The sequence below is a fragment of the Mytilus galloprovincialis genome, chromosome 7 (assembly GCF_965363235.1).
Source record: "Mytilus galloprovincialis chromosome 7, xbMytGall1.hap1.1, whole genome shotgun sequence".
Taxonomy (NCBI): Eukaryota; Metazoa; Mollusca; class Bivalvia; order Mytilida; family Mytilidae; genus Mytilus; species Mytilus galloprovincialis.
In genome coordinates, this window is record NC_134844.1 from 15,027,218 (window position 1) to 15,054,881 (window position 27,664).

The window sequence follows — 27,664 nt, forward strand, 5'->3', positions numbered from 1 at the left end:
TTACTATTTTTTGTTTGATTGAAATAAAAAATAGTTTTTAAAAATAATTGGTTATTTTTTGGACTGTTTATACTAACATTTTCTTAGCAATTAAATTTTTGATATTTTCGAATCCGGGTTAAACACTCGGACGTGGGCAAACTTTGTTTTGAAGATCGAAAATTAGATGTCCACTGATTATTTAGGCAGTTCTGAAAAGTCAGAAAACGGCCAAAGTATAAGTCTGTATTAACAACTCCAACAGACAATAGTTTCCTCACTTTAACTTTATAAAGGTGTGTATAATTTATAAAAACAAAAAGGGGGTTGGTAAAGCAAAAAAGGAGGGGGCGGATCTGTGTCTGAGCGAGAAGTGATACCCCGAAATTCCGACAGTCAAGTAGTCTGTCGGTCCATTAGTCCAATGATCCGATACAATAGACAATAGACAATATTTTATTCGCACAAACACATTTACATTAAATGGTTATGGCATACAAAATTAAAACAATAAACTGACAATAGTTAAATTGATTATAACTATATTAGAGTGACAGTGGTATTCACAGCGAAGAAGAAAAAGGCTATAAATATCAACAGTTTACACATTGTTAATGTTCATGAACAATTATAAAAAAGAACACAAACAAAAATTAGGTTGCATACAACAACAGTGCGATGGTATGACATGGAGGCGTGATGTGTAAAGCCAAAAGAATGTGGATATCGTCTTCATATAAGAGGGGCAGCAGTGGCGGATCCAGCCATTTTAAAAGGGGGGTTCCAACTATATGCTCCCATTCAAATGCATTGATCGACCAAAAAAAAGGGGGTTCCAACCCCCGGAAACCCCCCCTTGACCTGCCACTGAGCCGACCATTTCGGTGTTTTTAAGATCGGAATCAGGATCTGAGAATTCTCTTTTTGAATTTCAGGATATCAGGATTTAAATTTCTTTAAATTAAGGACCTCGATATTTCATGTTTTCAAACCAGAAATTTCAGGATCAGTACCCCTCCGACCCTCCCCCCATCATATAAGCTTATATTATTAGTATACTGTCAAAACACGAGAAGTGTTTAAATTGAAAAAGTGGAATGCATTGTAATAGGATCCAATTAAATCCTCTTCTATATATATGAAGAATGACTGTTTGCATACAAGTACATGCGCTTGCATGTTACGTATTATGTTACTTATTATGTGGTTGAATGTGAAATGTCACATGTATAAGATGTACATGTACATGTAGGCTTCTCATATCTGAGGGGTGTTAGGCCCAAAGATATGAGACAACTTCATTGGATTGATTTACATTGAAGTAGAACTTATAGAAGACAGAACTTATTCCCACACTGACACAGCAGTCAAAGCGGATAGTCCCTGGTTCCATTCTGACCCTCGGTGCGATAGTTTTCATCAATTTACCCTTCTTCTCACATCTCTGGTACCAAGACCAAAGTAAAAACTTGGGGCTGTAATAACAACCACAGTTGAGTTTTTTTTTATTTTTTTTTTATTTAAATAAGGGAAGTTACAAGGATGAGGAAGGTAACGAAGTCACCTATGCATAAGTATTAACTACATGATAACAATTGAATGATGTTACAGGGGCCTCAGACATGGAAATCAATCATCTAGTATGAGGTACATAATACTTCATAATTAACTTCTATATGTTAAAGATAACAATGGAGGGTTGTGCACCTCCTAACCCTGTCATACTCTGTGTGTGCCTGTCCCAAGTAAGGAGCCTGTAATAGGCTACTTTTAAGTAATGTCCCTCACCAGAAAAACTTGTGCTTCATGACATTATTTCCTAGAAAGAGGGCATTGCCTGAATCCCTGCACTATTAAATTTCATCAAGCATATTTGTGATCGTCATTATGCAGGATAAACTAGAAATAACATATGTTCTGTATGTACTTAATCATAGTTTCCTATTGACAGCAGTGCGGATTATCAATTATAATAATATAGGGTTATTGCATGAAGATTGGGGAATATTGTCCCGAGTAGAATTTTATATTGCACGAGCTTGCGAGTGCAATATATGTTCTACGAGGGACAATATTCCCCAATATTCATGGAATAACCCTTTTATTGTATAGCAATATAATATTTGAAACGAAAAAAAAAATTGGTTTAAACTAAGATTTTGTCATTGATGACGTCATGAATTTTGAATATTTATTGCACTAGTGCAATATTAGAATTTATTGCACGCTAACTTTTGGTTACTTTCTGTTGGAAATATTATATTGCTATACAATAAATTAAAATTATAGAATGATTGGTGCAATGTACAAAATGTATTTAAAAAAAAGCATCATATTTTTCAATCACTCGCTCAACATGGGAAAGAAATGGCAAAGCTGCTGAATGCATGATTGATGTTCATTAAAACCAATTTTTTTTTAGAGAATTGCCACAAACTCAGATCACAAGTTGTCTTTTCAGTGGTTGTCTTTTGCTGTTGTATATTGTATTAGTATTTCATTCAAGTCTATGCAGTATGGGCTTTGCTGATTGTTGACCGCTGTTGAGGCTGTATGGTGACCTATAATGTTATGTCATTTAGTCTCTAGTGGGGAGTTGTCTGTTGGGTTCATTATAGTAATCAAATCTTAATCATGCATGGGATATATTCTGGGCACCTGATGAAGACAATTTGTCACCCTTTTTTTAAAGGACATTTTTTATGTCTCATATGTAAAATAAACGTAAATGTATAAGGCAGTACATCAAATTTATTCTACAAAAGCAGGAAAGACATGCAATTCTGAGTATCATTCCACTTCCTAAAAGTCATTTTTTTTATTTTTCAGATTTTTATGTAGATTTGATAATATTCATTTAATCAATAATGGATAATGAGTCAGAAAAAATGGTAAGAATTTTATATATAAGCCCAAGACAAAATGGGGATGAAATAAAGTTAATTGGATGGACCCATACATGTAGCTAAAACTACTTGATAATGTTACCCAAGCCATTAAAGTGAAGATGTGTCTTAGCTTCTTAGGTCTAAAGATTTCTGCATTTATTCCTCAAAATGTTAGCCATATTTGCAGTGGTGTATTCAGTCATTTTCTAAAGTTGAAGGATACAATTTATAATTTTAAAATATTAAATCAAACAATAACATAATTTTATATGAAAATGATAAAATTCTCAGTGATCCTAAAGAGGTATCAGAAATTTTCAATAAATTTTTCATAAATGTATAGGAGACAAAAACATTAAAATAGACAGAAATCATCCAAGTATAATAAAAATTGAAGAAAATAAAAATGATTATAATGAGTTGAATTTTAAACCTGTAACAGAAGAGTTTGTGAGTAAACAAATAAATAGGTTAAATATAAGAAAAGCCACTGGATATGACAATATTTCACCAAAAATTATAAAATTGGCACAGCCAGTAATAGCAAATCCTATTAAAATTTTAGTTAATAAATCAATTGAAAGCTCAATTTTTCCTGATAATCTTAAAGCTGCTCAGGTTTCCCCACTTTTTAAAAAGAATAACTCTCTTGATAAAGAAAATTATAGACCTGTAAGTGTGTTGCCATGTATTTTTAAAATTTATGAAAGAGCTATTCATGACCAACTAATGGAATTCTTAAATAAACATTTTCATCCTCTTCTTTCAGCATTTAGGTCAGGTTTTGGTTGCCAAACTGCACTTATTAAAATAATAGAAGACTGGAAAAAAGCTCTGGACGAGAACAAATTTATTGCTGCAATTTTGATGGATCTATCTAAAGCATTTGATTGTTTACCTCATGATTTACTTTTACTTAAATTAGAAGCATACAGTCTGTCTAAAAATTCTCTAAAATTATTCAAAAGTTATTTAGAAAACCGAAAACAACGAATTAAAATTGGAAGTTCTTACAGCGAATGGGATCGTATGTTTAAAGGCGTACCACAAGGGTCAATTCTTGGTCCAGTTCTTTTCAATGTCTTCATAAATGACATATTTCATTTTGTTCAAAAAAGCACCATTTATGATTATGCTGATGAAAACACTTTATCATACAGTGATCATAATTTAGATAAAGTTGTTGAAAGTTTAGAAACTGATAGTTTAAATCTAATAAACTGGTTTTCTATAAATTTAATGAAGGCTAATCCTGACAAATTCCAGGCTATAGCCATTGGGAAAAAAAACAAATAAACATAATTTGATATTTAATTTAAATGGAAATAAAATTTCTTGTGAAAAAAATGTTAAACTTCTTGGAATAACTATAGATTCGGACTTAAATTTTAACAATCATATTTCTGAAATATGTAAAAAGGCATCAAGACAATTAAATATTCTAAAACGTATGGGTAAATATTTAAACAGGCTAGGTAGGTTAACAGCATACTACTCATTCATACTTTCGAACTTTAACTATTGTCCAGTAATTTGGCACTACTGTAGTGAAAAAAATTCTTTTAAAATGGAAAAAATTCAAGAAAGAGCTCTAAGATTCATTTATGAAGATTATGATATTCCTTACGAAAAATTGCTAGAAAAATCTAAATTACCATCTTTAAAAATAAGAAGAATAAAAACAATTGCAATAGAAACATTTAAAATAATTCACCAAAAAAGTCCGAGCTACCTTCATGATTTTTTGATATAAAAATTAACAAGTATGATTTAAGATCACAGGAAACAGCAGTACTCCCAAGAGTTCGAACTACTAAATATGGCTTAAGATCGTTTCGCTATAATGCTGCACAAATCTGGAATGAGCTACCGAACCATTGTCGAGTGGAAACATCTTTCGACCAATTCAAAAAATTGGTACAAACATGGGATCCAAGTAACAGCTCATGCCAGTGCAGTGCATGCATATAGTGTTAATGCCTGTTTTATTTTACTTTTATTTTCTGTGTGACTATTTGATTTGTGCAATCTTATTATTAACTTGTGCTATGTTTTAAGTGTACTATATGCTTTTAACTTATATATGTCATTATGGTATCTTACTATGCATTATATGTTCAAAATTGTGTTGTTTTCATGACTTTTGTATGTGTGTATTGTATTGTGTGTGCGTGTATTGTATTTTGTTATTAAGTCGATTTGAAAAGCTCACTAGAGCTTGTGTTATGTAGTTTATTAAATATCGACTCTAAATAAAACTTTGAATTGAATTGAATTGAAAATGAAGGATACATGTACATGCTTGTCAATGCAAATGTACATGTTCATATGCCCAATTTGAAAGTTCATGCAAGATTTCAAGAAACACTACTATAAGGTCTGTCAGGTACAATATAAAGTTATAAAGACTCAACTAAGCTGTTTTGATAGCTAAAAATAAAAGACTAAATTTTCCATGTAAACAATCAAGATTTTCAAAGTACTGTAAGCCAAATTATTTTACTAGACATTTTTTTGTGTATAGCTTTTTTCATCAAATTTTCGCATCAATTAAATTAAACTTTGTGTATTTACATTAAATAAATATAAAACTAGCATCAAATCTATACTATAGGAAATATTACTTAACAGCCTCCACCCTGTCATTGACATTTATTTTGATAAAGATATAAAGAGAGAGACAGCTGTATATTATCGCGCTTATAAAATAATACTCATTGATTATAGTGATTATGTTTTAATTTCCAGACTTGTATAGCTTAAATAACATTAATTTTGAAATTAATATACCTACTTTTTATACGACCACAAAAAAATTTGTAGTCGTATATTGGTATTGCCCAAAGACATTTGGATTACGGACAATACCTTTAGTATAACATGTTTTAGTAAATATAACTTTGAAATTTAAACACAAGGTTTATAACCACAAAAGGAAGGTTGGGATTGATTTTGGGGGTTATGGTCCCAACAGTTTTGTAATTAGGGGCCAAAGCAGGGCTGAAATAAGCATTTTTTAAAGGCAGTGCTTTAAGGCCTGACTTTCAAGTCATGAGGTTCATCTTTTCATACGCAATCTATGCAGGGGGTCTTTTGGCCAGAAATAGATCCGGAAATGTTCGAATTTCTCCTCTTCATTTTATGGTATGATATGGTTTTTGTTTCTTTCATTTACATTGGGGACTAAAGAAACGATCAGTGTGTATTGTTCGTTTTATAGAACTTGTTATTAATGTGTATTTTGCATTATAAGCAGTCAACCTGACTACAAACTATCATTATTTGTATTCCGTGTGGAAAGAGGTCGGGTCAATTTCGAGTGTTATCTGACATCTAAAGATTTTTTAAGTAGTTCAGACGTTGATATAACAATGAAAAGTCGACTGAACATGATTAATATTGCATCTTCTATAATTCAAAGCGGAATTCGGTTTATAAACGAGAAACCGTAAAGCGTTTTCAATTTCGGTATTAGTTATGTATGTTGTCTACGTATTATCCTGGTTCCCGATACTACGTTCCGGGTATTAGCTATTTGATATATCTGATGTGTAACATTACGATCAGGTACCAGCCAATCTACGTGTGTATGTGTACATGATTTCCCGCCAAAATGACCGACTTACAGCTATGGAAAAATAGTCCATAAACGTTCCGTATAATGATATGCAAATTCATAATTAATCGTAACTTTTTTTATCTTTATATAATAAATATAACAAAATGGATTCCACAAAATTGAAAATAGCATTATTTTACGAGGATTTCTAATATTTTTTTCACTTCCGGGCGCAGTAATACGTATGTTTTGAAGAAGTTCGTAGAAATTGACAAAGTGAATTGAGAAGGAAACGGATAGATATACGTCCTTGCTATCAGGTAAAACAATTTAAATGTACAGAAAAAACACATTTACTTCACACAAATCGTACAGGCTTAAGCATTTTATTGTCTTATACACGACTGTAGTCTAGTGTTTAAACGACGGCGGTGACCTACAAGGTACGGGTCATACTGGGTCAAGTCTAAATATGTAAACATATCCACGTGCTATTGGGTAGAAAGCATCGTAATGCAATATCTACAATTTTTCCCTCCTTTATACATTGTTTAACCAGATATATTTCTCTTTCAAATACACTTAAACACGGGTTGTATGTACGTATCTTTTCTAGTGTTTTCTTGTCCTTATTAAAGTTCATTTGTTGATGTTTAAATATTTTTGAACGACTGAACACAGGAGTGAATGAATGCAACAATTATATATACTGAAGACTTGGGCTGTACAATGATAGTGTACGGATATCATACTGATAATTATTCTAGCAGTAATTATGTTAATTTAGGATGTAATGACAGGAATTCATGAGCTATGCCTTAGGCTTTCTGAAAAAATATCAATGACAATGTAAACAGTAACAAAACATTGACATGAATGATGCTCTCTTCTATGTTATAGTTATTTAGGTATGTGTGTTGCACAAGTTTCAAAAAAACTTAAGTTATAAAACTTTTTTTCAGGGCACAAACCCACTTTAAAGAGACTTGTCTACTGCCATACCCATCCTATTTCCATGCACCATTTGCAAGCAAGAGACTGAATGGTTTGCAAAATTAAAAATCAGGACGGTGTCCAATTAAACCAAAAGAACTAAACTGGATGAATATTGTAGGAGAAATCTAGAGGAAAGTTTTGATTTGTGAAATTGGTTTTCCTGAAAAGTCATTCAACCTAGCCTGCTGGAAGGAACTATAACTGTCCACCACCAACTGACGAGCTAATGTTAAGCTTCACATACATGTATGGAATTACTCAAATACCATCAATGTCTATGTTTTCAGCACAGATTTCACAAGTTGTGACACAGCTGTGCTTTTTTTTTTTATACCTGTTAAAGAGTTGTATACTAAATTTTATTTTTTTATCAATAAATATATCTTGTGTCATTTAAGAACTTGTATTTTGCCAAAAGATGCATACTAGTGAATGAAAGTGGTGCAGTTCATTTTGCTTTGGTATATAGAATTGAATTACAATTGTTCATGTTATTGGAATGCATATAAAAATAAGGAGATGTGGTACAATGTATATACATGATATTTAGTGAGTTTATCAAGCAAAAGTGAATAACAAATAGGTATAAGCAGTTACAGGTACTACTGTACAATCTCAAACAATGAGAAAAACTCATACCATAAAGAGAATTTCATATTTACAAGTAAGTTTTGTTTTTGCGTTGAATAATTTTCTTCTATTGTTTTAATTGCAAATATGGGAAGTGGTTAAAATGCTAATGAGACAGCTGTTATGGCCACAGAGCCTTAATTGAAAACTTCTTTTTCATTCATACCGGTAGATTTTGCCTGGAGTTAGAAACATATCTGCCAACTTTTCAAAATGAACATGGGGGTTTTACGTGAAAGATGGTTCATATAGTCATACAAAACCTTCAAGGGGGCCTTCAAATGGAAGCAGGACAAGTCGCCCCACTGGCTAATCGCCCACTTTTAAAAAAACCGCCACAAACTGATTTATCAAACCGCCCCACATGTGAAATTGGTTAAATCATGTTAAATATTACTCCTGCCAACCCGCCCTACTTATAAAAAAACGGTAATATTTAGATTAATATATATATATATATAATTAAAAATAAAAACTCGCACCACTTTAATGAAAACTAATCTACACAGAATACAAACAAACCGAAAATTTATTTAATTACTATTATTGATATACTGAAATTATAATTCTAAAAAAAAAATGTATTGTTGAAGAATAACTAAGTTTTGAAGCTTAGTTATTTGCATAACAATTGAAAAGAAACCTGTTAATTGTATCATAATGCAATATAAGGAATTTAACTTATATTCAACGGGATAACATCTTTTTCCATAAGTGGGGAGAGTTGGCATTACTAAATTCATCCTGGTTAATAATATATTTATCTAGATTTTACCGATTTCCATTAGGTGGGACCAGTTAGCAGGAGTAATATTAACGGAATTTAACTTATATACAACGGGATAACATCTTTTTACATGAGTGGGGCGAGTTGGCATTAGTAAATTCTTCCTGGTTAATAATATATTTATCTAGATATTATCGTTTTCTATTAGGTGGGGCAAGTTGGCAGGAGTAATATAAAGGGATATAACACATTTCACAAGTGGGGCGATTTGGTTATCCAGGTTGGGGCAGTTTTTTTTTAAAGTGGGGCGAGTTAGTGAAAAAGTGGGGCTATTTGCTAATGGGGCGATTTGTCATGGATTCCCTTCAAATATATTCTAATGTGGTTTTTGGCTTCTTCGTGCATAAACAAGCTCATTACCATTGTTGAATTAATTGTTTTCTTTATAATAGTCGACAAAATTGCTCTTACAAAATTTCCATTTGGGAGCCTCGAGCTCGATGGGGGAAATACTCTGCAAATACTGACAGTTGGCAGGTATGGTCATCAAAAAAGTTGATGTGTTACTATGTACATTTACCATTATGTTACTTGATGTTCTTGCTATACACACAGTACAGAGACTAGTCAATCTTTGTGAACTATTTTTTATGGGAGTCATAGAATATGCGTATACAATCAATAATTAAAAATAGTCTATTTATATTGAAAAGGAAAAGTTCTTATATGTCTAAAGAAGAGGGACGAAAGACACCAAAGGGACAGTCAAACTCATAAATTTAAAGCAAACTGACAAGGCCATGGCTAAAAATGCATTTCATGGAGAGGCACAGAAAATATACTGTAAACAGTAGACTATAGATATAGGTGAACTAGGTACAAAAGAACTCTAAATCATAAATTCTACAAACCACCTCTGTTCTATGGAAGATAATGATATAACTGGACTAGAAATACACACAACCTGTAATTAACTGCCTTTACAGCGCTTTCGCGCTTTGATTTTAGTTTCCAGTCAATAACTTGTGGAATGGTGTATGGATCTCTTTGAAATTATACCACAAGTTTTCATACGACTAAGGAATGGTTAGGATAGACATTGGGGTGTGTTATTGCTCAAATTGTTCAAGAATTAGGGGCAAAACTAATTGGAAAGGGGGGGGGGGCAATTTGAAACAACATTGTATATTGCACTACAGCAAAATATTGAATATGAATTCAAATTATGGCTATATAATCTATAATACTAAATAATGAGGTCCAATTTGTTAGACAACATGATGGAAAAACGATGAATCAAAGAATTCAACTTTATATACAACTAATATAGGACACTGGTGTTGATTAAATATTACACCATTCCAGGCCCTTTTGTTTTCAACATAATTAATATTACCGATAATTAACAAGTTCCTGGTCAAATCTGATACTGAAACCAATAGTGTATGTCACCTGTTATCTACTGCGTACATTCGCCCCTGTCAGACCCACCACCATAAGTGAATTGGGAATTTGTTTAGCTATATACATGGGTCTTAATCAGACAAGACATTCGTCATTATACAGTCATTAATAACACTACTTTTAAAATTCAATCAGTGTCACATGAAGTTTCCAGTTACAGCTACACTTAAGAAAACCAGGACAGGTTCAAACAGAAAGATTTTGAAAGCAGAGAAAACTACATGCCTTATAATCAGCATTACTTTATCTAATGACAATATGATTAACCAAAAATCAGGTTTAAAATGAGGTGAAGGTACTTTAATTCAGTCACTGATCTGTGATGTCCATGTGTGTTTTAGTATCATATAAATTGGGTTGTTAAAAAGATTGTTAATGTTGTCTTTTTCAGCATAATTTAATAATAAATGAATATACTCCCATATTCAACAACCAAATATTGTCATTAGCAACAAAGTGACTTAAAGGGTTTTTTTCACATTGTCAGACAAATTAAATAGAATGTAAATTTTTTTCCTTTTTAAAAAAAAAATGCTTATTTCAATATTTAAGTATTTAAACAGCTGTTGATCATCTCTTATCGATTTCTTTAAATTTCACCACACGTAAGGGAAGTAAGAAAAACCTTAATGTTTAATGTTCTTTCTTACAAAATTTGACAACATGATTTATGTGTCTCAATGACGTCTCATGAGACAGCTTGTAAAATATTCTTTACTCTGCAACTGAAATCATTCATTTAAGATTGTGCTTTCAAAATACAGAGAAAAAAATTATGATATAGACATAGATCTATCAATATTCAGTGTTTAATTGAAAAATCAAGGTTTTGCAATTAATTAACCTTCATTTAAAATGGATGTTTTAATACATCTTTTTTAATGTAGCTATTGAAGATGTGATGTGACGGAATAATATGGATCATATAACAGTTTATACATATCTATATATATATATATATATCTATATAAGCATTTTAATGTGCTCCATTTGAGAAGGTTAACTATAAATGCTGCAATTAAATTTACATTGAATTTTATTCATGTACAAGTCTTCACATAATGTCTGTGTCTTCAATTGGGTCATAAAGTAAACTTAAATATATGTAATGATAAAATTAGACATAGATTTATTCCAAATTAATTTATGATTGATAAGTAAGAGATATATAAATATTATAAATGGATTACATGCCTCTAATGGAATAAATATTAACTTTAACGTGATTGATAGTTAATATTAATATGGATTACACCTGGTAGATGGATGCATTTTAGAATTATACGTTGAGTGACAATGTGACAAGTTTCATTATAATTAGCATGTTTGTTAATTGGTTTTATACATGTAAAAATGTTCATCAAACGAACAGGAAAGGGTAGTATGACCTAGTGAGACAATACATGTATTTGAAAATGGATAATGATAGTGGACGAAACCTGAAACTGAGGTGAGCACCACTTTGTGAAGGTTTTCTTTTTACTGAATAATCCCTCTTTTTCACTTATTATAGACACCAGTAAATATAGGTGACTTTAAGCCTCAAGGGCATACATTACACTTTGAAAATGTAAATTATGCTTTAATGGACAAAATTATGTAGGGAAGTGAGTTTACAGGTACATGCAAGTTTTATGAACATTTATATCTAAACAATACTTTTGGTTTAAAGAAGTTCACAGAATATATTCTTCTATCATGACGGAAGTAATTTTACACATGTAAATGTTACAACTTTTCTTCTTTGGAGATTTAGGGTAAATAATGCTTATTAAACTGTATAAAGTAGAAAATTACTAAAGAAAAGAGGTGAAAATGAAAATGGGGAATGTGTCAAAGCAACAACAGCCAAAGGCTTCAATGCAGCGTGAAAATTCTGCACTAGGAGACGGGGTTCAAACATGTAACTTGTACAATAGTTGGCTGATTGCAGGATAAAGGTTTTAGTTGGCAGCATTTATGTTTTTAAATCATTAATTGAGCAATTTGAAATTTCATATGATATTTTGTTGTGTTTGCCCTAGTCCTCCTTTTTAAAAAGGGTACATGGTTTGTTTACTGTATCACAAGCCTATATATCAACACCTAGGTTTTAAGATCAAATCCCTGCATGTGAAAGGTATGTTCATCATCAATCTTCAGGACTCAGTTTTTTTGCTGAAGATTGTGCCTGTTCTTTTTGGGCTGCCTCCATCAGTGGTGGATCCAGAGGGGGCCCGCTCTGTTCATGCTTCAGTGATTCTCTATAAGCAATTGATTTTTCCCTCAAAAGGAGGGTCCCGTGCCCCCTCGCCCCTCTAAATCAGGCTCTGTCCATTAATAAAATGGACCTCAATGATAGCCAATAGTGATAAAAGTATAGTTAAAAAACAACAATCAATTTCAGATCTAGATTTTTATTTACAGATTTTCTGAACAAGTTACAAAGGTTGACATATTGTCAGACTCACTTAATTGTCTTGTGAAAGTTATCCTTCATAGTTTGTCCACTTACTTAGTTTTACAGTATTAAATCTAGAAATTTTCAAATTTGGTAAAAAATTTCTACCAACACCAAAGATAGACATATTATCAGTTTTGAAATCTTTGTTCAACATCTCTGAAAATTGAAATTTTCATGCTCATGGTATATGATGTCATATATTTCAAGGCTTAACTTTCTGCAGACTGCGATTTTTTAAAACTATTTTATACGACCGCAAAAAAAGTTTTGGGATTGTATTATGGTATGATGTCATCATCGTCTGCTTGGTCATCATGGTCTGCGTCGTCCGAAGACACATTTGGTGTCCGGAGAATAATTTTAGTTTAAGTGAATGGATCTCTATGATATTCAATAAGAAGGTTCAATACCACAAAAGGAAGATGATGGTCCCAACAGTTTTGGAATAAGGGGCCCAAAACAAGCATTTTTCTACTTTCAATATTTTAACTTGTGTATAAGTATTTCAATTGCTCTGAAACTGTACCACAATGTTAAATACCACAAGTAGAAGGTTTGGATACATTTAAGGGTTGTGGTGCCAACAGTTTAGGTATTAAGGGCCAAAAAGGGGCCAAAAACTATCATTTTTGTAGTATCTGGACAATAACTTGTATGTAAGTGTATTGATCTCTCTTACATTGTACTACAAGATTCCATATCATGAAAGGAAGGCTGGGATTGAGTTTGGGAGTGTTTGCCCAATTCATGCCGGAATTAAGGACCAAAAAAGGGTTAAAAACAAGCATTTTTTTAATTTTCCAGATATGATCACTGAACTAGTATATATATTTGTTTAGGGTCCAGCTGAAGACCTATTGGTGACCTTCTGTGGTTATCTATTCTGTGGTCGGGTTGTTGTCTCTTTGACACATTCCCCATTTCCATTCTCAATTTTATGATAACTCGTGTTTAAGAAGATGGATCTCACTGAAATAGAACTACAAGGTTCCATACTACAAAGAAAAGGATGGGTTTGAGTGTGGGGGTAATTGCTCTAAAAGGGGGGGGGGGGTCAAAAAGTTTGGTTCCAATTTTTTTTATGGGGTCCATATTTTTTTTTCAATTTTCAAGAAGAATCTTTAATTGCATAGTATTGTGCAATAGATTTGTAAGATCTTGACATTTATTTTGTGTCAGAAATCCAAATTCAGACAGAATCAAGCTTGAATATTGTGTCCAAATTTGCAGCAACTGTTCAGGGTTGGACCTCTGCGGTCGTTTCCAGCTACGCTTGGCGAAACATATTATTGACATTTACACCCAATTAAAAAAGAAAACCAATATAATCCCTGATGACAAAAACAGCATCATATGCGCAGTCTTACTTTTGGAATGCTGCTTGCAAGCCAGGGTTATTTTCTAGTTTTGGATTTTAAATTTCAACAAACTGTGATCCAAAAGTATCGTAGTATAATTTTTTCTGGTCTAATGATTTACCATTGTCAGATGAAACATCTTGGCTGAAATCTACTTCATCATCAAGTTTACAAAGATCTACTTAACTGTTCTGTCACAGATGTATAGGCATTTAAAATATATTTGCTATCAACAGATGTAGTAAATAATGTAGGGTTTATATGTCAATAATTTTAACACAGCATGAGATATAAAGAAAAAATAGTCAGTAATCCAATATAGAGATTATAAATTTTCATATCCCCATTTGTCAACAGATCATAAGTTCTTTAAACTTGCAGGTCTTTAGCAGAAATGTTTAGTTCATAGTAGTAAATGATTGATTCCATTTTTGAAATGCATAATATATACTGTAAACCAACTAATTTTCGCGGATACTTTATTTTGCGTTTTACCCTTTTTTATTCCAATTCGCGACTATTTAATTCCGCGATTTTTCAATTAACTTAATGTAGATTAATATCGAGAGATCAAAGTTTTACATATTTTCGACGATTAATATTCGCGTTGTTTTTCTACTCGCGAAAATAAATCGTTCACGAAAATTAGTTGGTTTACGTTACATCAGATAGATCAAAATGTATTTACACATGTATCTGTAAATGTGGAAATTTTATGGTCTTTCTGCTGTAGAGTTGCACCCATGCTTACACATAAATCCTATTTTGACAAAACTGAATTGTATATAAATGTTATGCTTTACTTTTCCTATAGAAATTTGAGATTACGTCATAAATAAGTAGTCTAAATAAAACTTTGTGAGACACACCCTGAGGGTCCATTCTCAACACTAAATGCTGAAAATTGAAGCTTCATATGATCTAGTATGAATATACAATATTTAAATCTATAGTTTATACCTGCATTGATTAAATATTTAAAGGTCTATAGCTATATAAAAGTAGATCTTTATTTCTTATTTGAATAAAGTATTTTAAGAAATTAAACGTGTTGTTAAAGATTTCGTGGCGTGATAAGTGTTGACATTATAGTGAAGGTTAAAAATTCAGTTCTTTTTCAAACCATATGTGTATAGAATAATAGATCAGATGTGATTGTGGTATGGATATAGAGTTCATGGATTCGTCAGATCTCCTGAAGAGCATAGACAATACAAATGTGCTGTCAGGTCTTCAGAAAACCATAGATATTGAAAATATTCATAATCATGGAAATTTAGAAAGGTGGGATCATTTGTTCTTTTTAATCTTAAAGTTTTGTGATGTAAATTACTTCTGTTCTGCATTAGCAATTGGAAATAATTTTGTGTGAAAATGTTTTGAAGTACCGGGTAGTATTATTTATAAACAGGTGATGTATCATTTAATTATTTACATTCTCTGAATTGTCATTAAACCAGTCAACTTTGCAATTGAATGCACTGTTAAGATGGTTAATGATCATCTATGTGTTATTAATTATGTAGTATACTGTTTGGTACCATTAAAACGTTTAATCCCTATGCAAATGTTTGCACCTGTCCTAAGTCAGGAATCTGATGTGCAGTAGTTGTCGTTTGTTAATGTAATTTATATATACATGTTTCTTGTTTCTCATTTTTTATATAGATTAGACTGTTAGTTTTCCCGTTTGAATGGTTTACACTTATAATTTTGGGGCCCTTTATAGCTCGTTGTTCGGTGTGTGCCAAGGCTCCGTGTTGAAGGCCGTACATTGACCTATAATGGTTTACTTTTAATAAATGTTATTTGGATGGAGAGTTGTCTCATTGGCACTCGCACCACATCTTCCTATATCTATAACTGCTCACTATCATCCATACATTTTTGATCAGCAAGTCAACTCACGCAAGACTGCACATGTCGATTTTCTTCATAAAAAATGTAATGGTTGTCTGAGCATCTTGGTACTTTTTCAGGAGTATTGATTTTGTTGCACTTAGTTTTGCCAGAAATGTTACATAATATAGGTGTTCAGCCCTTATTATGATAAATTAAGTTTTAAAGACATTATCAAAACTTCCCAGATGCCATCATTAGGATTTTTATGCCCCCACTGTAGCAGAGGGGGGTATTACGTTTTAACCCTGTTTGTCCGTACGTCCAAAACTTGGTTACTGTTCTCTAAATTAAGTTTGCCTCAACTAAATGTAACGAAATTTAAAAAAAAATTACCACAAAACTCAAGTACAAATTTGGGTATGGTCACTTTTACAGTTATTGAGATGTGTCCCATTATAACCTTATATGCAATTCGGGCATCATCTGTGTCACATGGACACATTCCCCATTATTTTTTTCTCTCACTTTATTCGTTTGTACAGAATATTTTGATAAAAAATATAACCGTTACAAACAGGTCAATGCATATGAACATGATGAAGATAGGGTGTAACATAGAAGGATGCATTGTCCATACTTTTTATACACCTGTTTACGGGACATATTATTTAAATCAGGTAAAATCTGTCTGGACCAGAGGCGGATAAAGTGGGGGGGGGGGGGCCTTTTCTGGGAAAATTTTTGTTGATTATACAGGAAATCACTGAAGCATGACTGGAGCGGGCCCCCTCTTAGGCAGTCACTTATGAACATTTCTGAATCCGCCACCTTGGACTCACCATTTTCAAAAAGGGTCAGTCCAAATTAAAGATGCATCAGGATTGAAATATTTCGTATAAACTGAAAACACTTATCATCATTTTATAGCAAAAGTTTAAAATTAATCTGAATTTAATCTCATTTAATTGATCTACCAGTTCATTGACATAATGGAGACTAAAATAATACATTTAATTGCAATAAAACATCTTTTTTTGGACTCACCATGGCCAAAAATCAGGAGTTCCTGGACTCACCTTCAAGAATCATTAGTGAGAACCCTGATTTAAATATCACAGACCTGATCTCATTCTTTTTCATGTTTTTACAATTATAAGCCCTCACAAGCAGGTTCCATTGATTTTGAAAAATGTCATTTGACCAAAATTTTAAATTTATCAAGCTATTTTCCACTGCATAATTTTTTAGGTAGCTTTCAATGATTATCAGTGAGTAAATTCAGCTGACATAGAAATTATGCTTCTGTTACTTTTAACAACCAGTTTTATTAAAAAGATTAATAATAAATTAATAATAGATTCACTTATAATTATTTATTTGTAAATATTTTCAAATGTGTGTTATACCTGGTTGTACAATGATATAATTATCCAATAATTTATTTACTTATCACTACAAGACAAAACATTCAAGGGCGATATCTTTTTGCGCCAAACAGTAACTCCTTTGCGCCACAACTTAATTGCGCCAATACTTCTTTTGCACCACCTAATTTTCAAACCTATAGGTATCATTTGCGCCAATAAAATAATCATCTTATTGCGCCAATTTTATATTTTTATTTATATATAACAACTAAATGAATGACTTCCCTCCTCCTTTATCCGGGCTTGGGACCAGCAGTTTATAATGTCCATTCTTAAAGACATATATAGTATAAAGTTGTTTGAAATATTTTGGACAACATTTATAGGTACCATCAGCAAACAATTCCTCTGACATTGTACACATAAATTATAAATTAGCCTCGCATCCTAATACAATTATCCCGCTTTCTGGATCGTTACACAATACAAAGTCATCATCTTTGTTTGTAACAACACCTAAACCATCCAATATTCTGTGAAATTCTGCTTGATTTTTAAGTTGAGCCGGATGCAGTTTTCTTTTCTCTCTGTACGTTGACTGACGCACATAATTTAAATCTTTCTTTTCTAAATTTTCTTCTTCAATATTGAAGAGCTCTGGGTTTAATATTTTTGAAGGTCGCTCTGACAACATATCGGTTGCTTTTCTTTTGCACGCAGTTCTCAAAACATGACATTCTACTTTCTGGACATTTTTTCATGAATAATATGATCTAATTCTCCATTCAGAATAATTGTACAGGATTCTTCATTAACCTAGCACAACACGACACAACTGTACATCTCCACCTTATTTCTCCAGTTTTCTTTACAAATGCCTGAGGGGATTTGTGTTCTTCAACAATGATGACTGGTTTTCTCTATCAGACTCTATTTTCTTGAATGGAATATCAGACATCTTGACTCGTGAAAAAATATTCTAATACTAAACAATTTATTTTTTGGTGAGTTTTCTTAAATTTGATGAGGGTTCAGTTAAATCTTAAGTGGAAAGGTTAATTATAGTACATGTATGATATAGGTAAAACATGTACAGGTATGATATAGGTAAAAAAAAATATTTACAGGTAAATGTGGCGCAATTTCATTTCATTTATTGGCGCAATTAATACCATGAAAATAAAAGAGAGTGGCACAATTAATACCTTTTCAAAACTGCAATTGGCGCAAACTGATTCTGCCCACATTCAATACATAACATAATTTTAGTGATCATGATGATTGTGGTAGATTAAAACATTCAACAAATTAACTTTTATTTAGAAAAAGAACTATTTATGATGATTACAAAAACAGCAATATGGATTCAATGTAAAGTGCATCTAACATGTATTGCTTGACTGGTATTTAGTCTTTTGTAATTTCATTGGAGTGTAAAGCGTTGACTGAATAGCAGAAGCACTTCGTACTAAATAAGTGCATATGTTCAACAGCTTGAGGTATTCAATTCTTATAATTACATTTTTTATGCAACAACCATAAAATGACAAGTTAATTCAAGCCTTTCATTGGGTTTTCTTTATATAGATATATTAAGATGTGGTGTGAGTGCCAATGAGACAACTCTCCATCTAAATAACAATTTATAAAAGTAAACCATTATAGGTCAATATATATGCCATTGTTCACATAATAAAAATTTATAGCACTTGCAATCATAGATTTTGCATGTTATACAAAAATAAAATTTTACTTTTGGAATGCCTTGACCAAGGAAAATTATAGAATGGTTTGAAACTTCTATGTTATGTAATTATTGACAGTTATAATCTTTAATGTGTATCGATACAGCTTTTGAGAGAAAAGCTCAACTTTATCCCCATTTCAGAATTTTTGCATTTCCATCCAACTTTAAATCATTGTCTATTCATATTTGTCTAATTTTCTTTTTTAGATGCAGCCATTCAGCAAGTAATATTCAGTCTGTGGCCTCCACCAACATGGATGACAATTCATGTGAATCCAAGGAGCTCATTCCTAATATAGAGGTCACACAACATCTTCAAAGCATCATGCCACCAGAGGGCACTACAGGAACCCCAGAACCTAAACGTTCTTTGACTTTAATGCAGATGATCCTGCTGAATGCCATTGTTTGTGGAGTAGAAGTTTGTGCGTGTGCAGGTTTTACCTATATTCCACCAATGTTATTAAAGGCTGGATACACTGAGGAAAACATGAGTATAATACTTGGTATGGGGCCGTTCTTAGGACTCATTGTCGTGCCGATTATTGGTAAAGAAAGCGACCGTTGTAAGAGTCGATTTGGTCGCAGGCGACCATTTATAGCTGGGCTATCACTTGTTTTATTATTTTCCTTGTTGTTTATTCCATATGGAGATGTTATATTTATAAAACTATTAGGAGACACATCCTTTAGTAAAACAATGTGTCTTGTAGGTTTAACTGTTGGTGTGATACTGTTAGATTTTACTAGTCAGGCATGTTTGACGCCATGTGAAGCTCTTCTGTCTGATGCATCACAAGGTACCCAACAACACGAACAAATATTTACCATATACTCACAAATGGTCAGCTGTGGTGGTTTCCTAGGTTACCTAGTTACAGCAATAGACTGGAATTCAATGAGTATAGGTCACTTTTTTGGCAGCCAAGAAAAAACTGTGTTTTCAGTGTTAACTGTTTTATTTTTACTTTTGTTCACAGCCACTATAATTGTTGCAAAAGAAGAGCCTCTTAGTGAAAGAGTATCAAGTCATCTTGATTTACAACAACTTGAAGCAGATATCCCAGAATTCAAAGTTCCAGGAAGTACATTAGAATCTGGTTATGAATCTAGCATCAATTCTGATGAAGAAAATTATTACCCAGGACAATTAGTTAGAAGACAAAAACGTGTTAAAAGTTTCTCAAAATCAAGCAAAAAAACAAGAAACTATTTCACATTACTTTTAAATCTTTGTTTATATCCATTAATATTTGTACTTAAACGTATCAAAGTTTTAACAGTATTACAGACACTTTGTAAAGCAGTTGGTGGAATTATTTATGAGAAACTTCCAGAAACTGTGAAAAATTTAATAAATATTCCATATGTTTTAAAAGTTTTAGCACTAGCAAATTTTTGCAGTTGGACAGCACTAATGGGATTTAATTTATTTTTTACTGATTTTGTTGGACAAGCCATATATGGTGGCAATCCCAATGCTCCTGAAAACTCTGTTCTACGTAATCTTTATGATGAAGGAGTTAGAATGGCAAGTTGGGGATTATTATTTCATTGTATTACATCAGCTATTTATGCATTCTTAGTGGAAAGACTTGTGAATAAGTTTGGAACAAGATGGACATACTTCTTTGGAATGTTTTCATTTTCAATAGCCATGTTTTGTATGGTGACTTGGAGAAATATCTACATTGTGAATTTAATGGCAGCATTTACAGGATTTGCCTATGCAACATTGACAACCATTCCATTTATATTGGTTACAACCTATCATACAGACAAACAGGTAATACTTTTACCATTCTTGAGTTATGTCCCTTTAAAGATGGAAAATTGTTAGTGTCTTTGAAAGTGGCATTGAAAATTACAAAAACAGCTCGTAATTTTTAAGATAAAATGATACATTTCCCCAGTGCTATATAAATTCTTATTATATACACATTACTCTACGGTTCTAAATTAAATACAATATAAAGTAATGCTATACCTTAATGATAGGTGAAGAGGAAATCATGTTGTAATTCCATTTAAATATTTATTTATGAGTCTTGATTATATGATATAACAATAGACCATAAAGGAATACAGAATAGTAACAATGTCCAATGATACTTAAAATATTGGATCAGGTTTAAGATTATGACCCTCTACTTTTACTATTTTAAAACTTTATAATTGTACATTATATATGCATGTTGTCCCATGTCAATTCCCTATTGGAGGAAATAAAGTATGATGATGATAATGATGAAACATCCCAATAGTAGAAGTAGTTGGAAAATATTTAGAAAAAATATAAAATGACAAAAGTCTCAATTTCTTTTAATTAAAATTTCGAAAAAAAAAATATAAAAAAAACAGTTTGCATTTTAAAATCGTTAGGAATAATGGACTGCTTAATAGGGACATATTGATACTACTCAAGTTGAAATTTGATATATTTATTATTTCTCTAAAATACAGAAATTGTAAGAGAAATTTTATATTTCTTATAAAAGATTGAATTGCTCTACAACATGTTCAGTGTAATCATGGGAAGTTTTGTCACATTTCTATTAAAGGGGCACTAGCTACGAGATATATAAAAAATCTAAAGTTTGATTTTTTTCTGTTCAATCAATAATGAAAGTGAAATAGTGAAATAACAATTCGCTTTTTGCAGCCAAAAAGGTTCAATTTTGTCAAATTACGCTAAGAAACATTGATAATTAGTAATTCACTTGCAAATGAATGAGTCGACCTCTTTAAATCCGTATTCATGTGAACTTCAATTTAACCCCTAGCTACAGATTGACAACGCATGCATTGTACGTGTACTAGTTATTTAAAGAAAAAGAATGTCAACAATGAAAGTGAAACTACAGTAAATCATTTGATTACTAATTCGATGCACCTAAAACCATTCTTATATGGTTGAAAACAATGAAAAACATCTATTTTTAATCTATAAAATAAAATCAAACAGACCTATAAAAATCCAATTGCACGTGTTGGTTTAATCTATTCATATCTTTATTTATGTTTACATCGCTTATATGGTCATCTGAGGTCAAATCGATAGGTAATTAGATGGCGTCTGGACTATAATACACACGAAACGAACCTATATAGTATCTACCCCATGCTCTGTAAACTGTTTATTTTAGACTTTTGATAGTTTGGATAAATGTTTTACATTGTTATCAATCAAATATGAGAATTTGAGTCAAATCGGTGACCACAAATTTGACAGCTAGTGCCCCTTTAAGTTGCTACAGTATTAATTGTTTAATTAAATATTATGTTCAGTGGAATCATGGGAAGTTTTGTCACATTTCTATTAAGTTGCTACAGTATTAATTGTTTAATTTGTATTTTTTCTTCAGGTTTTCTTCTTTGATGTCAACAGTAATGGACCTAGTCGTGGAGTAGGAGGGGATATGGGTACATTAGATACTGCCTACTTCCTGTCACAAGTTGTTCTGTCGGGCCTGATGGGATACATTGTCCACATGACCGGAACAGTATTGTCATACATGGTCACTGCTGGCGTCATGGGTATTCTGAGTTGTATATGTGTACAAAGAATTATATCTAGCAAGCATGACCTACACCATGTTTTACCAAAGCCGAGAGAGAAAATGAGAATATTGAACATCTAACGTGTTCTTGTTATATTTATTATTTATTGTTATTTTATAGGGTTAGTTTGTTAAACCATTTTATGTTTAAAATGAAACTAGTCTACTCTCAATTTCAATCATAGTGACCAAATATATGTAGAATTATTGTCAATATTTACAAGCTTGTCTCAAATATGTATTGAGGGAAAACATGTCCTACAAGAATGTATTTTAAAAACTACTTGAAATTCTGTTGTGATATTTTATGAGACACAAATTCTGTATTTTTTATTCTCACTGAAAACTGCCAAAATGTCTTAGTTTGTACCATTTTTGTCTTGTATGTGACCAAAGTGACAGAGTGCAAAGACATGGGGGAAGAAATCTAATTGCAATGATATGAATTACATGATATTTGTACAAAGCTTTATTATAATGCATTTTTCATGTTGGTTTTTTGTTTGTCCAGGCCTAGGGGTTTATTTAGTTTATTTCGATTATTTTATAAGAACCAGTATGTTGATCTTATTTAAAATGTCTTCCTATCATATTTGTTATAGAGTATCAAATCAAATTATTCATATACATGTATTTTATGTCTGTTAGTTAGTTACATATAGGTAGTCATAGTTTTAAAAATTTGAAAATATTGGATCATCATACTATGTTATTACTCTTAGGTTGGTGGTTCTATCCAAGCACTCTAGCCTCTATGATCAATAAGAACTGACTGCCATAAAATAGCAAAATAGTGCTGAAAGTGGTGTTAAACACAAATCAATCAATCACCATATAATTCTATATAAGTTATTAATAGATTTAGATGAAGGTTGTGCCAAATATAGTCTTCCTGGTATGTTAATCTTGTTTTTAAGATATTGTTGTATTGTTATTGATAATTCATAGAATTTTAAACCTGTTCTAAACTTACATTTTTATTAAGAATACAAAATTTAGAATAAATCAAAAGTTCACTGAAGCAAATACATTAAACAGAAGTTAAGCACCCATGATGAGAAAATTTTAATGTTTTTTTGTTTATGATTGTTACGAAGCTGTTTTAACTTAACCATTTCAATTGTAATGTTATCATTTTGTGCTAAGATTGCTAGATTTTCATTGTTTTCTTTATTCAAGTAATTCTTGACATTTGTTAGTGATATCTGTATTTATTTCTCTTAACTCCTGAGGGAAATAGAGAAGTAAAACCATTTTTTTCTCCAACTCTCTGTTTTGGAAGCCATCAAAAGTTTTAGTCTCATTTATAATTATACTTCATTAACTATATACATGTAATAGCACAATGTTTTAGGTGACAGTCGGTAGCTACTTTGGATTTGTGGGGTTTATGTTGGGTTAGTTTAGAAAAATCTTATTCTGTATATAGGCCATATTTAATTAAAATAGGACAGTTACCAAAACCTTTATTTATTTTTATTATTAATTAGATAATACCACATTGAGGTCCAAAGTGTCCTAAATTAAACTTTTGTTTATTTCATCAAAACAATTTTTCCTCTATACAGAATAATTATACCCCCGCTTTAAAAAAGGGGGGGGGGGGTATACTGTTTTACCTCTGTCTGTCCATCAGTCCGTCCGTCCGTCCGTCAGTCAGTCCGTCCCATGAAACTTTCGTCACATTTTTCTCAGGAACTACACATCCACCCTTTCTGTAATTTGGTATCAACATTTATATATGTCAGCCATACCGTGTGATGCGTTTTCAGATTCATCACTTGACAACTTCCTGTTTACCGAACACTTGTCTGATTTTACACATGATAGCCAAGTTGAAAATTTTCGTCACATTTTTCTCAGGAACTACAATACAAGGATTTCTGAAATTTGGTTTCAGGATTTATATAAGTCAGCTATACCGTGTTATGCGTTTTCAGATTCATCACTCGACAACTTCCCGTTTACCGAACACTTGTATGATTTTACACATGATAGCCAAGTTGAAAATTTTCGTCACATTTTTCTCAGGAACTACAATACAAGGATTTCTGAAATTTGGTTTCAGGATTTATATAAGTCAGCTATACCGTGTGATGCGTTTTCAGATTCATCACTCGACAACTTCCTGTTTACCGAACACTTGTATGATTTTACACATGATAACCAAGTTAAAAATTTTCGTCACATTTTTCTCAGGAACTACAATACAAGGATTTCTGAAATTTGGTTTCAGGATTTTTATAAGTCAGCTATACCGTGTGATGCGTTTTCAGATTCATCACTCGACAACTTCCTGTTTACCGAACACTTGCATATTTTTACACTATTAATATTATCCACTTGCGGCGGGGGTATCATCAGTGAGCAGTAGCTCGCAGTTTCACTTGTTATTCTTACTACAGCTAGATAATACTCTTTCCACAATGAATGTGCAGAGTGAAATAGTGAGATTTAATACTGTACCATTATCAATCGTCATATTTTTGCCGTCTTATCATATTTGAAATACAGAACATGTGTCCTAACTGTGCTTACTAAGTTCTGACAACACTCCAATTCTAGTAATCGTTGCATCAGTCAAAGAAAAAGGTAAAATCACAAAGATACTGAACTTCGAGGAAAATCAGAAAAACGCAAAATCAAAAGCTCAAACTCATCATTTTAGATTAAGATGTTTATGATTATGACAAAATCAGAGGATCATGAAAGGTCTTTAAAACAGAAAGTAGAACCAAGTGTTGTCAGATCCTTACAAGTAAGCTAAGTGGGGACGCAGGATCTGTAATTTAATAGGTTACATAGAAGCATTACTTTTTATTTTTGTGTATTTATTAGTTATTTTGTATATGATGTATTGAGGGATATATTCTACTTAGCAATGTTTGTTTCATGATCAAATTAATTCAGGTAGCTTGTACACTTTTCTTTCATATTTAAAAGATTTGAGATGCCAAGGGACAAACCATTTATTTTATTATTTTAGTGGATTTTATGCTTACTTAAATAAGATCAGATATAATAACTTTCACTATATATGTCTTATTTATAACATTTAAAGATTATTTGTGGTTATATATATTTACTTTATATATTATTGTTAAATTGTTCTATTTTAGTAAAGGTAACCTGTCATAAACTTCCAGTGTGAGCTATTGCCAGCACTATCAATTTGTGTTCATTATCCCTCATTTACTTTCTACTCTTTTGAGAAACTACTAGGTTTATTATATCATATGCAAACAAAGTTTTAGGGGTATAAAGGAATCAAACCATCTTTCAATCTGTCTGTTTGTCCAGATTTATCATTTGTTCTAATCACTTCAAATTTAGTTTTAAAATAAAAGATCATGATATGCAACATTTATCAATTGAAGGAATTTTACTCTTAGACTATTTAGTTTATCCAGATTTATGCCCCATTCACCAAAGAAATTTTGACTTTCTTCAAAACCACTTTGTCATTGTAACTTCTTAGAGAGAGCCCCATTATATCGATATGAAACTTTGTGTATTCCATTTTAGTGGACACTTCCAGTATGAACTATATTTTGTCAAGAAAAGTAAATTGAAAGTGATTTTTACAAAACCATTCTGTTTTGATAAAAAAAAAAATTGTTTCATTTTGTTTTGGTAGAAATGTAAATAGTTATCAAAGGTACCAGGATTATAATTTAGTACACCAGACGTGCATTTCGTCTACATAAGGCTCATCAGTGACGCTCATAATAAATATTTATCAAAATATTTATAAAAGCCAAAAAAGTACAAAGTTGAAGAGCATTAAGGATTCAAAATTCCAAAATTGTGCAAAATATGACTAAGGTAATCTATGCTGAAAATGTTGATTTGTAGAAGTTTGAAACTTTGTTCATTTTACTTCAATTTTACTAAGAATTCTTTAGCAAAAACCAAATTCTAATGTTACTTATTTTATTATCTTTAAAAAAATGTCAATCGTTTAATTGTAGTGTATTCTTAATAAGAGTATAAGAAAAGACATTTGAGGGAACTATATTTTATGCTGTAATGGTTATCATTCATACATTGGCATTATTATTTCTCCTAGGAAGGGGAAACATTATTGTATATCTCTGTCTATGTATCAAAGAACTCACATTGTAATTGAAGTATCCAGCAATGAAACTTTACCAAATTTTCATACAATCAGTTATCTAATACTTTGACAAATCATTGACAAATGTGTACACAATATTATGAATCCTTAGCAATTGTTAAACACAATGATGACTTGGTAATTTTCCATTTTGATGATGTTCCTTTTAGTTGTTTCAGATTTATATTCAATCATTATGATCACAATGTTTTTTAAATACAGTCATTTTATTGAAAAGATGAGGTGTTTTGACAACTGTTTTTTTTTTATTCAATAACATGTACTTAATCTACAAACATTGTCCACTCTTACTGATTTGTAGATGAATGTATAAAATGCTCTAGGCAATCTAATTTGTGAACAAAATGTACCTAATACTGCCATCAAATACTGTTATGCATTTCCTTTAAGTATTACAATGCTTTTCTGAAATTAATATATACCAATTTGTACACATAAAAATGTTAGCAGATGAGCTATATATATATATATATATATAAGCAGGCGTTTGCTCCTTGAACTTGTAGTTTTCTGTTGCTACGCATATTTTGAAAAATGTTCCTTTTGCTATTTATCATCGTTTGTTAGTTCTGCAATTCCTGTTTGCATATTTTATTTGAAAAATGTGAGATGAATTATTGCAATTTCAGAAATTGTTGAAAACGAACAATGCTATCAAAATTGAAAATTCATTTATTTTGCAAAACCTATATAAGAATATTGAAGAAATTTCTGAATGTACAGAATATGATTTTAATAACATTTATTATTGAAATATTGGATTTTTGAGTATTATAATTTGTTTTGTTTATCTTTTTTTATTTTTATTGCCATACTATTAAATTTTTGAGGATAGACTTTGTTTGATTGTTGTTGTTTTTGACATGAATCGTACTCTCTCTCTCCCTCCCTCTTTGGTTGACAAATGAATTGATCTATTAGTCTCTTGATCTCTTGATCTTGAAAGGAATAATTGATGTGTTTAGG

General features: G+C 31.5%; 1 protein-coding gene across 4 annotated transcripts; it reads left to right on the forward strand.

The window, feature by feature from the left end:
- Positions 1 to 117: 117 nt before the first annotated feature.
- On the forward strand, positions 118 to 27,534 carry LOC143082395 (solute carrier family 45 member 3-like). 4 transcript variants are annotated; one of them, XM_076258042.1, is made up of 4 exons: positions 118 to 275; positions 2,809 to 2,870; positions 19,208 to 20,786; positions 22,366 to 27,534. In XM_076258042.1, the coding sequence occupies exons 3-4, from the start codon at positions 19,254 to 19,256 to the stop codon at positions 22,639 to 22,641; spliced, it is 1,809 nt and encodes a 602-aa protein (XP_076114157.1). In that variant the 5' UTR covers positions 118 to 275; positions 2,809 to 2,870; positions 19,208 to 19,253; the 3' UTR covers positions 22,642 to 27,534. The 4 variants fall into 4 exon arrangements, with proteins under 4 accessions (XP_076114157.1, XP_076114158.1, XP_076114156.1 ...); XM_076258043.1 differs by lacking the exon at positions 2,809 to 2,870; XM_076258041.1 differs by lacking the exons at positions 118 to 275; positions 2,809 to 2,870 and adding an exon at positions 11,369 to 11,693.
- The last annotated feature ends 130 nt before the right edge of the window (positions 27,535 to 27,664 follow it).